The sequence below is a fragment of the Conger conger genome, chromosome 14 (genome assembly GCF_963514075.1).
Source record: "Conger conger chromosome 14, fConCon1.1, whole genome shotgun sequence".
NCBI lineage: Eukaryota > Metazoa > Chordata > Actinopteri > Anguilliformes > Congridae > Conger > Conger conger.
This window is the reverse complement of record NC_083773.1, coordinates 18037964-18051015: the sequence shown is the minus strand read 5'-3', so window position 1 is coordinate 18051015 and position 13052 is coordinate 18037964. Positions and strand designations below refer to the sequence as shown.

The 13052-nt window shown below is 45.0% G+C and overlaps 1 protein-coding gene across 2 annotated transcripts in view; it reads right to left on the bottom strand.

Annotated features, from left to right (window-relative positions):
• Nucleotides 1-1332: 1332 nt before the first annotated feature.
• LOC133110756 (protein kinase C and casein kinase substrate in neurons protein 1-like) overlaps nucleotides 1333-13052 on the bottom strand; it is a 53453-nt gene continuing 41733 nt past the window's right edge. For both annotated transcript variants that reach the window (XM_061221053.1, XM_061221054.1), the window contains exons 6-11: nucleotides 10622-10777; nucleotides 8804-8979; nucleotides 8053-8173; nucleotides 6850-6965; nucleotides 6255-6454; nucleotides 1333-4813 (exon numbers count right to left, since the gene is read on the bottom strand). In XM_061221053.1, the coding sequence (XP_061077037.1) occupies nucleotides 4704-4813; nucleotides 6255-6454; nucleotides 6850-6965; nucleotides 8053-8173; nucleotides 8804-8979; nucleotides 10622-10777 (879 nt within the window). In that variant the 3' untranslated portion in view covers nucleotides 1333-4703. The remainder of the gene's footprint in view (nucleotides 4814-6254; nucleotides 6455-6849; nucleotides 6966-8052; nucleotides 8174-8803; nucleotides 8980-10621; nucleotides 10778-13052) is intronic.

Below are 13052 nucleotides of genomic sequence, written 5' to 3'. Positions count from 1 at the left end.
ACGTACGGTATTTCAACAAAAACTGTACTGACACCATGAAATGAATGAATAATATATCATCATTATTGTTATTATTATTATATTAGAGAAGTGGTACTCTATTTCTTTTACTGAGTATTTTCACAGATCTCAGACAAGAGATAGCCTGTCTCTCCATCTAGTGGTGAAAAATATTGACTGCAACCTGGATGAAGCACTGCCTATTCTTTTCACAGTGTTTGAACTTGTGTAATGTCCCAGATAGACATCCTGGTAATGCAACCTTGTCCTACTGTGTCCATATCACAGAGCACATCTTTCATGACTGAAATGCAATGTAACGCCTGTCCATTGAGCCAAAACAGAGCTGTGGCCCCAGACCAGAGATACTCAAATCTGGCCCTTGAGACCAGTAACACTGCTGGTAATCCAGCAATTAACTGTCTGGTAGTAAACTAGCAACTGACCTTGAGAGTCAGATTTGTATATTCCTGCCCTGGAATAGGGTGTCCAGTCATATCCGATGTGGGAGCAGGTTTTTTATTTATTTTGCCCATCTGATTCAACTAATTATCTAATCACTGGCTTCAAGCAAGACCTTAGTAAGCAGAAGCAGGTGTCTTAGTGCTGGACTAAAACACAAACCTGCACCCACACCAGCCCTTTTCAGACAATGCTGGGCACCCCTGCCCTGAACTGTAAGAAGTCCTGTTGTTCACGAGACATCAAACCAGTGTTCTTCATTCCTGGTCCTGGAGGCACAGCTCTGCAGGTTTTCGTTGTAACTCAGCACTTAATTGATCGATTAAAGCCCTTAACTGTACAGTTAAGTCACCTCACCAGGGGCATGATCAATCTGAAAACATTTTGCTATGGTTTCTGTGCTGAACTATAGGTTTTCTCCCAACGTTGTGCAACGTTTTACAACAGGCATTGAGGTATGTCTGCTCCCATTTGGTGGGTGTGTCGAGGGTGCAGCCTGAATCAATAATGTTTTATTAATTGTTTAAATAATTTTATTTCCAAACCTATTTTGGCAGACCTCATTATATTCATTAGCAGCTCATCAAGATCTCTAGCTGTTGAATGAGGTGTGCTTTGTTGGAGTGAAACCTACAGGATGGTAGATCTCCAGGAACAGGGTTGGAGATTACTGATTTATAGTATCACACTGACATGCATCACAGTTTTCAATGGATCTTCACACTTAACGGATAAAACATAAATAAATCAGAGAACTTTTGTCACAAATCCATCCCTCCCCCGAATCCAACAATAAATCACACACAAACTTTTTTTTTTCAACAAACTTTTTTTTTCCCTTTCAAACCAATATTGCTTTTACTTCACAACAACTTTGATTCAGGTTTATTTTGTAACTATATAGTCATTATCATTATTCATTTTTGGAATTACTTTTTTTTTTTTTTTTTTACCTTTAAGATGAACAGGCACAATACTAGATTGGAGAAAGGATTACAGCACTAGAGTCTAAACATACATACATTTTCCAAGACTGCTAAAATAGAGTTTCCACAACACGTCCCCCTGCCCCCAGCTCTCCCTTGCAGAAGGACAAAAGAAAATGTAAAAAAGCATTTACAAATACACTTTTCTTAACTGTTCTGTGTGTTGCTAGATTGCACGTTCAGCTCCACACAGTTACACAGTTACAATATAATATATTTTTAAAATTACATTATCATATACAGGTCAGGCAGCAGGAGCCCACTGCACACTGAAATAGGTCAACAACGGAGCCGCGAATCGGGTCAAATAAATATGGTATGGAGGAACACACACACAACATAGACATATACACACACACACACACACATATATATATACACGCATGCAGGCACGCACGCACACACACGCAAACGCACGCACGCACGCACACATGAACACACACACATGCACGCGCACACACACGCTCGCACATTCACAGGCACACACACACGCACACACACACACACGCTCGCACATTCACAGGCACACACACACACACACACACACTCGCACATTCACAGGCACACACACACACACACTCGCACATTCACAGGCACACACACATATACACACACACACACGCTCACACACACACACACACATACACACACAGGGTCTGAAAATATGTGCATTTAGTAATATACTGTTTGAGTGTATGAATGTCTGTGTTCACCTTGTACGCTCAAAGTATTTGTATATTTGCGTGTGCTGAGTGTATCTATGTGGTATGTGTATGTGTATGTGTGTGTGTGTGTCTATGTTGCAGTGTGTAATGGTGTATATGCTAGTGTGTGTGTTTGTGTGTGTGAGGGTGTCTCGGTGAGATGTATGTATGCTTGTGAATGGGTCTGTGAGATAAGGGACTGAGTGTAATGAGCTAAATCTGAAAACCTACCCCTAATACACACCCAAGTTTCTTTGCCACGTGTTTCTTCCACCCATGAACTCAGCCAGCTGATTTCACTAAATAATTCTACCTCCTGGCTAAAGAATTGTGCTAATTAACAAATCCAGGTGGTTGGAACAAAATACTGGGGAGGACTTTTACCTTTTGGACCTGGATTTTCCATGTCTGCTCCCAGGGTTGTGCACAGTTTGGTACATGGCTGGGGTCTCCAACCCTGGTCCTGGAGAGCCACAGGCTCCACTGGTTTTTGTTGTTGACTTAATTTGTCAATTAGAGCAGTTGCTTACACACTTAATTCACCTCACCTGGTTACTTGGGTCTCAACAGGGTGCTGATTTTCAGGTCAAAAATAAAAATTGCAGACCCTGTAGCTCTCCATGACCAGGGTTGCAAACTTCCCGGTCACCAAAAAAATTCAATGCATTCTCGCCTCACTGAGCTCAGACCACACAAGAATGCAGAATGTTTCACGACACTGCCAGAAAGTAGTGTGAATGTTATGGTCATTAGAATAAAACCTGTGATGAGTCTTATTGTTTTGCATGTTATAACATGCAGTAGAATTGCTATTGCATCACTTATTACATACAATGTGGATTTGTGATTTCAATGGGGGGGGGGTTAGCAAAGATAGATCCTCCACACTACTGCACAGTTCACAGAAAGGTACATGAGAAAATACAATTAAAGCAGACTAAACCCTCCCTTGAACTGATGTTAGGGGCGCAGACCGCAGTTGAACGTTCTCAGATTAGGGTGCCAGTTTCGTACTGTATGGTGAGCTAAAAGCTAAGGGGGAACCAGGTTAACAGAAAAGGTCATTGCTCCTGAACGGACCTGGGACTGGTTTTCGATTGGCTGGATTTTGGAGGGGTCATTAGAGGGTGTAACTGTTGATGTTTTGCCTTTGTCGTGCTTGTTCTGGACCTTAGGACTATTCTGTGACTATTCTAATGATCTCTGCTTTGGGTGGAAGACTATAAGAGAGAAATACCAGAATGCACTGGGGCCGGGGCAGGTTAGGGACCCTTTCCGGTGCTTAGCTGACGTACAGCACAAAATGGCAGCAACTCCAGCCTTAACTGACACTAGATTTGGATGGCATAGCCTGGGCCATTCAGCTCTATGGCACAATAATAAATAATAATATCTGGGTGTGCAGTGGAGGGGGGAGGGGGGGCTATATTATGATGTCATCAGAACACATTTAAAAACCACAACAGTCTTCAAAAAGCTCAAACAGGAAGTGATTTCTGTAAACATAAGATGGATTAGAGAGAGAGAGAAAGAGAGAAAGAGAGAGAGAGAGAGAGAGAGAGAGAGAGAGAGAGAGAGAGAGATAGAGCACGAGAGCGAGAGAGAGGATGGGGCAGCACATAATTTTATCATTTTTCATGCGTGTGTGCTTTACCATAAAAACACCACAAAAAAAAAGTCTTGGGGGAATCGGTATTAAACAAGTCACTGAAAAACACAAGATGTTAACAAAAAACAGAGCTTTTCGTTTGATGACAGGTCAAAAAAAGCCATCGTTTCCTAGGAGAACACAGGTTCGAGCCGTCGTCCAATCACTGCATTCCAAGCCTCAGTTCAGACTCTGCTGAAGGGGCGGGGGGAGGGAGGGGTGGGTGGAGCCGACACCAAAGTCATCCAATCGCAGGGGGGAGGGGGCGTACGCAGTGTAGCACATGCTGCTACGGAAACGGACTCGGACACGGAAGGAGAGAAAAACAACCATACACAGCTTAGCACGCACTGCCGACAGGAACCTAACTGAACCGGAAAAAAAAAAAAAAAAAAAAAAAAAACATTGCGTAGCCTCGCTACGCCAAAGTAACAATGCAGGGATGAGGACTGTACACGCATAGCTTCGAGACTGCTGCACGAAAGAATGTCATCAAATATACACACCGCACACTGCATAGCTCTTCGTGGCTATGAGGGCGCCATTGACTACATAATACTCATATTGTTTATAGGAGAACATACCGCTACACAAATGTCATATCATCTGCACAAACTTCATATTGAACACGGGTACACAAAAATGCAAAACGTATCCCTGCACTTGCCTGAATGGTGGTATATTGACAGATATATATGTGTGTAGCCTACTGTTGCTGTATGCTCTGTAGTTCTGAAACCGCCCGTATGCCTGGATACATGTGATCTGTGTGTATACTGTCCTTTAAATGCTAAAGTTGTGTTTTAGGTGGAGTCTGCCCGGCCAGGGGAGTGTAGCTCTTAGGTCTCGGTCTATGTGCAGTATAATTGGACAGTCCAGTCTGGGGTTCCCCATAGGTCCTCCTTAGATGGGCTCCACGTAGTTTGCGGGGTACAGGCCCACCCTGCCGCCGTCCAGGCGACCTTTACACCAGCCCTGTTCATCCTCGTCCTCCAGCTTGGTGAGCTCATCCCCTGGATGGGAGAAGGAATGACAGAGGCTGGTGACTTTAGGTTCTCCCCCATGCTTATGAAATCATCAACTCAATTCAATTTTATTTGTATGGGCCTACCCTCCCACTTTTTACAGAGACAATGGGCCTCACGCAACATTTTCGTATTCTTATAGAAAATGTATCTTCTCTTCTTTCGAACGGAGGTTCAGTTGTTGAATCTTGATTCTTATTAATGCTTATTTTGAAAGTTTGATCCGAGTTCTGTGAGCCAGGCGAGCAGTGCTGACATGCACCGCAAGCCTCTCCATAGAAAATGAATGGAATGCGTCGCTTGTATGATTTCAGTCGGGACCACCATTTTGTCTGAAGAGCAAATCTGTTTGTTCGAGAGGTTCTTGCATGAGACCCATTGTTACAAAGATGCATTTCAGTGGAAATACAAAAGAACATCGGGCAAAAAACCAGGCCTGAACCTCCAAAAAAGTTAGCAGTTTGCAGTAAAAATAAATAAAATAAGAAATAAAGACTGAACAGCAGTTAAAGCAACCAGGCCTAATTTGAGGAAACTCCAATTGCTTATAATCAAACACCTGAATTATTTTCCAGAATAAAGAAGAATATTTCATTCAGGCTGGGGGAAGGCAGAGAGGGTCACACAGAGAGATGCGATCACAGTACAGAAAGTGAGAGTGTCAGGCACCCTACTGACTAGGCCAAACGGTCCCCTAAATCCAGGTGACTGGAACAAAATACTGGGGGTGCACTTTCTCTTGAGCCTGGAGTTTCCACCTCTGCCAAGAGTCTGCAGATCTCTGCTCAGCGCCAGTATTGATGACAGCCCTCGTATACATTTACACACACCCTGTATGCCCTGAGCTGTCCTCAACCACACTGAACCCTGGAAAAGGAACAGTCCTCCTCCCACCCTTCTCAAAATGTCCCTTACTCATTTCAGACTAGCCCAGGTAACAAAACCAGTCAAATAAACTCATTTCCTGTTAAAAAAGAACACTCCTTCTTCGTTTCATGTGCAGACAAACCACCTTTCATTAAAAAGCTGTAAAAGGCAGACCGTCGTCTTTTCTAAAAGGGACAAAAAAAAGGCATTTGCTTTCTCCACACCTCCGGAGAGGCAATCTCCATATATGAATATTAAATATGAACTGTGCTGTGTCGATAAGGGTGAACAGCAACAGTTCTCCCAGAGCTGCAGGAAAGAAACTGTTGTGTGAGGTTCCATTATATTGCCATTCAAAAAAATAATAAAGTAAAAGAATATATGTATATACTCCATTTCTCAGAACCAACCCAATAACTCCTATAACCATGTCCTGATATTTGTATGATACTGGGAAGGGAATTCTGGGAATATTTGCCTGTATTCTGTAGATCAGTGGCCACACAGATAGCCGAGTTGGCCAGCCCTGCTGTAGACGGTGAATGAGGTTGTTGACGCTCACCGGCTTTGAAGCTGAGCTCGTCCTGCTCCTGGCCCTCGTAGTCGTACAGCGCCCGCACGCGCACGCCCTTGGGACTTGGACTGGGCTCCTCCTCGAACGGGTTGGCCCCGCCGTTGGTCTCGTTGCCCGACTGTGAAGCCGGCTGCTCCTCGTCAGACCACTCCGTGGAGTACGCCTGGTTCTTATCGTAGCTGCTCACACTGAGGGGAGGGAGGGAGGGAGAGAGTGCATGTGAGAGAGAGAGGGAGGGAGAGAGGAAGAAAGTGAGAGGGGAAACAGTCAATCTCATCATGCAAATGAAATTTCAGTTTGAATTTTAAATGACTGACGAAGGCAGAATAAGCATGGAATATGGTTATTGTCACGATTGTTGCTGTGAAACTACCACATGAATTTACCTTTTTATTTGTCACTACGCTAGACACATTTATCAACTGAGAAAACATGAGAAATTATTCTGGAAAGTGTAACATTCAGAACTGAGCGAAATTGGTTTCTGTAGAGATCTCCATTAACCAACATGCTTAATACTGCCATCAGTGATCTCTCCCCTGCTCCCCCTAGCTCCCTAAATTACACCCCTGCCTTGCAGTACCTGCCCCGGTCTCCCGCCTGGGCCATCACATGTTCCCCCACTGCGCTGACAGCCTCATTGGGTTTCTTCACCTTCTCCCTCTTGGTGACAGTGTGGGCCACATCCGGGTTGTACTCCTGCCAAAAGATAGAGAAGAGGGAAAACACAGGTCAGGATAACCCAGTCTACCCCAAGTGAAGGGCAGGGAACAGGGAAAACACAGGTCAGGATAACCCAGTGTGCCCCTCGTGAAGGGCAGGGAACAGGGAAAACACAGGTCAGGATAAGCCAGTCTGCCCCCTCACCTCCCCTAGCCTGTCCTGACCTGCTATACCTCACTCCTTCTCCCACACTGTCAGAAATAAAGGTTCAAAAAGTGCTTAAAGATTCACAGGTGCTTGTCGCTCCTGTGGTACCCAACAGTATAGGTACATAAAACTGTTCCCCCAGCGAGCAATATATCATTAATTTGTACCTCTCTTGCTTGGGAAACATACTCATTTTCAGGGTACATTTGGAGAACTTGGTCCTTGAAGAACAAAATGTACCTCCCCTATCACTTCTGAGATTGAAAAAAGACAGATCAGGATAAATGTGTCTGGTTTCCCCCCTGGGAAACACAATTCTCCCCCTCCACCTCCCTCTTTTTCTTCTCCCTTGTCCTGACCTGCCATCCCTCATTCCCACCGATCCAGGGGATCAGCTGAGCCCGATTAGGGGCGATGGCCTTGGCACTTATACCAGATAAAAGTGTGGGCTGTGTGAGTGAATGACGCCATACTCCACAGCAGTGATACAGCAGGTGCTGCAGTGATAACATAATCTGATGTGGTGCACTATGAAAATGATTTCATTCTGTAATGGAGCTGAATGCAATGCAGTGCATTAGAAACTCCAAGATACAAAATGCTTTGGGAATGATGAGGTCAGTTGGAACTGAAAATTACATCAACATGCAAAACACTGATTTTAAATATCTAGTTATCTAGTAATGGGAATTGTTACATTACCATAGCCTTATATAATTCACTCTCATTTTGTTGCTCCTTTTAATTTGCTTTTTTAATTTAAGGTGTAATACTACTAGTATTAGTGCATTTATACACTTAAGGACAACTAAGGACAACGACCACAGTCTACGTTCATGAATGTTCTGTGACTTCAGTTGAGAGACATTGGACTATAAACTGGCCGTAAGGAGGATATCTGGCTGCAGAAAGGTACCTCAAACTGGGGCCAGTTCATGTGCATGCCGGGGCCATGGTTGTTGCTGAACCACTTGAGGTCCTCCTGAGTGCTGGCAGCGTTGATGGTCCTCTCCAGCTCCCGGTACACTGAGGCATAACTGACGGGGAGAAAGAGAGAGGTGCTATTTGAGGGTGTGAAGTGTGAGCAGGTGTGCACGTGTGTGTGTGTGTGTGTGTGTGTGTGTGTGTGTGTGTGTGCGTTTGTGACTGTGTCTGCATGTGTCTCTGTGTGTGAGTTTAGGACTCTTCTACCTGTGTAGTAGGTCTATGTGTGCATGTGTGTATGACTGACAGAGTTGTTCTTGTTTGTGTGTGTGTGTGTGCATGTGTGTGTGTATATCTGAGTGTCTGTGTGTGTGTACACATGTGTTATATTGTTAGGAGCTGACAGGGTTGAAAGTGAAAGGTGGTAAGAGGCTGAGAGAGGGGTGAGAGAAAGTGAGTGTGTGACAGGGTGAGGGGGGTCAGTATTTGGCAGGTTGAGGTAGCAGGGTGAGTGTGTGACAGAGTGAGGGGGGTCAGTATTTGGCAGGTTGAGGTAGCAGGGTGAGTGTGTGACAGGGTGAGGGGGGTCAGTATTGGGCAGGTTGAGGTAGCAGGGTGAGTGTGTGACAGGGTGAGGGGGGTCAGTATTTGGCAGGTTTAGGTAGCAGGGTGAGTGTGTGACAGGGTGAGGGGGGTCAGTATTGGGCAGGTTGAGGTAGCAGGGTGAGAGTAAGTGGACACACCTTTGGTCCTCGGTGAGGTTGAGGTGGCGTTTGATGTCCAGCAGCACCTCCCGGAGGAAGCTTAGCCTCTTCTCCTCCAGCTGCTGACACTGGTCGAACACCTGCCCCATGTGCTCCTGGTACTGTGGTGTGCACTTGCTCAGCTCATCCAAAGCCTTCTCGTACTTCTCCTTAGCCTGCAAGCACCAGCCCTTATGTCATCTGTGACCTCTGACCCCTCACTCCCGACCCCCAAGCTCAACCTGCCTCCTGACATCTCACATCATATCACTGTGACATTAAAGCCAGGCTTGTGTCTGTGGGCTTTAGGCACTTTAAAGTTCATGATGATCACAAACACCTTAGAATGTTCACAAATCTGATTAGAATGTTCTTATCTAACAATCACTACTGGTGACTGAAAGTAATGAAGTTCTCGAACTAAAAAAAAAAAGAAATCCAAAAAATCTACTTTTCGGGGTTAATGCAGTGTTTCTTACACTACGGGTGGGGTAAGATGGGTAGTGGGAGTGTATGAGGTAGGTCCCAGAATGGGTCTGTAGCCCACTAGGCTATACTAGTATTTTATATTTGAAAATTTCTCATTTGGGTCCCATTATTATAATGTATTTTTAATTTTGGGTCCCAATATTAAAAATGGATCCTTCAGGGGAGATGGTCTTCAATGTGAAAGAGCTTAATTGTGTATTGCTGTGAAATTAATGTCATTATTTGCACATCTATCAGGGCTGTACAAATGTATTGCAATTGTGGAGATCTGTAGCGAGACAGAAGGCTACGTCCTGTCTGAAAGGCTGAACTCGATATACATCCTCTGTATATGAGGAGGTGATAAGGGTCAAGTGGCCCTGATTAATTGTACCTGAGGTTACAGGCTAATAAATTGCTCTTATAGGAGTGATGGAGATGCATTATTGAACAATCCTAGACAGTATCTGGGTCAAGGGCGACATTGCAATTCTACAATCGCACGAGCCCACTGTGTGCAGCACTTAAGTGATTAAATATTTGAGGAAGGCAGGAAGGATCTCAGAATAAGACAGAGTCCTTTGTCCTAACCCCCAATAAACCCTAATCCTAACCCCCATCCCTGCCAGACAATCTGCCATCATTAAAAAAAAAAGCCTTTTTCCTCTGTCGGCTCTGCCGGTTCAAAATGGCAAGTTAAGGAACGTCAGACTAAAGTAGAGTAAAAGCCAGTCTTCATTTTTTTAAAGGCTCTGGAGAGAGTGATAAAGTGTTTCTCTTAAACATGTTCCCAAGATGTAACAATGGGAATTAATCTTTGGACAATACACACCTAAGTGCGCAACACTTTATCAAAAATGGTTCTAAATTCAACCCTGGAAAATAAAAGAATATTACAGCGGCACTTCTCATCATTATTCACGCTGCGAAGCCCAAGAGCCCAACATAAAATGGAGTCATCCATTGGTATTCATTTCTCTGCCTAAAAGTATGAATGATTGCAGAACTATTTGCAGTGATGAATTATTTACACAGAAAGGACTGGAATCTTCGAGAGTGCTGGGGGCGGGGGGGGGGGGGGGGGGGGAGTGTGGAGTTTGAATTTGAATATACTAATGAATCTATAATCTAGGCAGCCAGAGGATGTCAGAATATGAAACTTGGCATATGGCTGAGTATGATAACATAGTTGTTTTCAGTTTTATTTCAGCTAATGAGACTATAGGTGAGTACTGTAACACACGAATGGCAGGGTATTATTGTGAGTTTCATGAAGCTTCACTTTACCAACACTGGTGTTACACAGGCAGCCACAGGAGATGGCAACGGCGCCCTCTAGAGGAGACCCACCTTCTGCACATCCTGTTTGCACTTGTCCACTTTCTCGTGGAGCTTCTTCTGCTGGTCGGGTGTGACGGAGGCCTCGGCCTTGCTGTTGGCCTCCCGGGTGGAGGCTAGCTTCTCCTCTTTGCAGGCCAGGTGATACGCCTTCTTCGCAGTCTCCAGCTGCAGAACAGGGAGGAACAGCGCCCCCTTTAGGCTGAGTCTGTCACTGCAGATGACGTGCATTTATACATGTACGAATGTATGTTCACCCCAATACACACACACATATACACACACGCACACATACTCACATACATAAACACACACACATGCATGCACACACTCTCATACACACACACACACACTTGTTGCTGCAGCCTAGGTTATGAACACTATCAAGGGGTCCTGATTAGCCCTTCTCACAGTCACTCTCAAAGCTCCCTGGGAAACAGATGGTGAAGCATATTTGATAAATTATGAATTTTATTCACCTCAGGTACCTTCTCCCAACATTAACTTATGCTTAAAATCCCCCGTGTGTCTCTGAACCCTGCTTACTGTCCTTCACAAAATGAGTCCACTATGAGTTCTGCTATTAATAAATGAATGCATCATATGAAAAAAACTTTTAAGTAAATATTGGGAATGCCCAGAGTCCTGAAGCATTAGTGTTCTTAACTGAATGATTGATTTCAGCTGCTGGCAGATGCATTTGTACAGAGCTTACAACCTTTGCAAACAAGAAACAATCTTAGGATGAACCCGGCTATATTGGAGGAGCCCATCCTTCGCTGGCCAACAAGGTGTAATGGTACATGGATATGAATGAAATGTGTCAGAAAATCCATTATAACAAATGAAATGGGTTGGTCAGCTTGCATTTAGCTAATATATTAATTGGAAGAATACATAGGACATCCAAATGAGGGGAAAAATAGTAAACAGGTTAGAGAGGCATGGTGACACATGGTGACAAAAGAGGTGTCAATGCTATCAGTAGTGTTTACTGAAGCACTTCAGGTCAAGTGCCTTGCTCAGGGGAACAATAGCAGCATGTCTACTTGAGAATCATCATCCTAAGCCATGACGCTACACTCCTGCCCTGTAATCCATATCTGTTCCTCAGGCTTCAGTGGTCGTGGGCTTGACATGGTTTAGACCTATGGACTAAAGAGATTAGGTCTGAGGGCTAGAGATTATTACAGTATCGCCTCCCTGGAGACCTCATCCAGCTAACAGCCTCCTGAAAGCACTGTTCTGCATGTGGACTCATGGCTTAATTAGCTTTAAGAGAGCCGATAAGAGCCCCATTAAGTTTGTGACCACTGGTGACTACTGTGCTCCCCTGATTAGACCTTGAGTCCAAAGCAAGCCTTATATCATGGTGGAGTTTGTTCACAATGAATGATCTGCCCTTCATCGTCAACGTCAGTATAAAGTACTAGACAACAGATGTAATGTAGGCGCGAACGTGCAGCTCGACCGCCAGGTGCACGTAGAGAGGGAACCATAAGGCGACCAGAGCTGGCAGACCGGAGTGGTCTAGCTGGGGAGTAGGGAGTGATCAAGGATTGTATGTAAGGTGGGGCAGTCCCCTTAGCAGCCTGAAATGCCAACACTAGGGCCTTGAAACAGATGCGTGCGGCAATAGGAAGCCAGTGAAGGCCAATGAGAAGCGGGGTGACATGAGCCGACCTGGGTTGACTGGTGATCAGGCGGTATGTTCCCACAACTTCCATCCATCCATCCATCCATTATCTGAACCCGCTTATCCTGATCAGGGTCGCAGGGGGGCTGGAGCCTATCCCAGCATGCATTGGGCGAAAGGCAGGAATACACCCTGGACAGGTCGCCAGTCCATCACAGGGCACACGCACCATTCACTCACACACTCATGCCTACGGGCAATTTAGACTCTCCAATCGGCCTAACCTGCATGTCTTTGGACTGTGGGAGGAAACCGGAGTACCCGGAGGAAACCCACGCAGACACGGGGAGAACATGCAAACTCCGCACAGAGAGGCCCCGGCCGACGGGGATTCGAACCCAGGACCTCCTTGCTGTGAGGCGGCAGTGCTACCCAATGCACCATCCGTGCCGCCCGTTCCCACAACTTCCATTTTCAAAACTTCTTGAACCTTTTGCCTTGAGCCTAAATTAATTTCATATTCAAGCTCATCTGTTGTGTTAAATGATGACTGATAAAAGTGTATTTCTTTTCATAAAAAAGCCTTTGTTGTCCCGTATCAGGACCACTCAATTCCTGTAGGTTTTCACTCCACCCCTAACAAAGCACACCTCATTCAACTGCTAGAGATCACACTGAGCTGCTAATTGCTCATGCTATTTAGTGGAATCAGATGTGCCAAATTAAGAGTTGAAATGAAAACCAACAGGACAGCAGATCTCCAGGAACAGGACTGGACAGCCCTGCCCTGTATTGATATTTGATCTC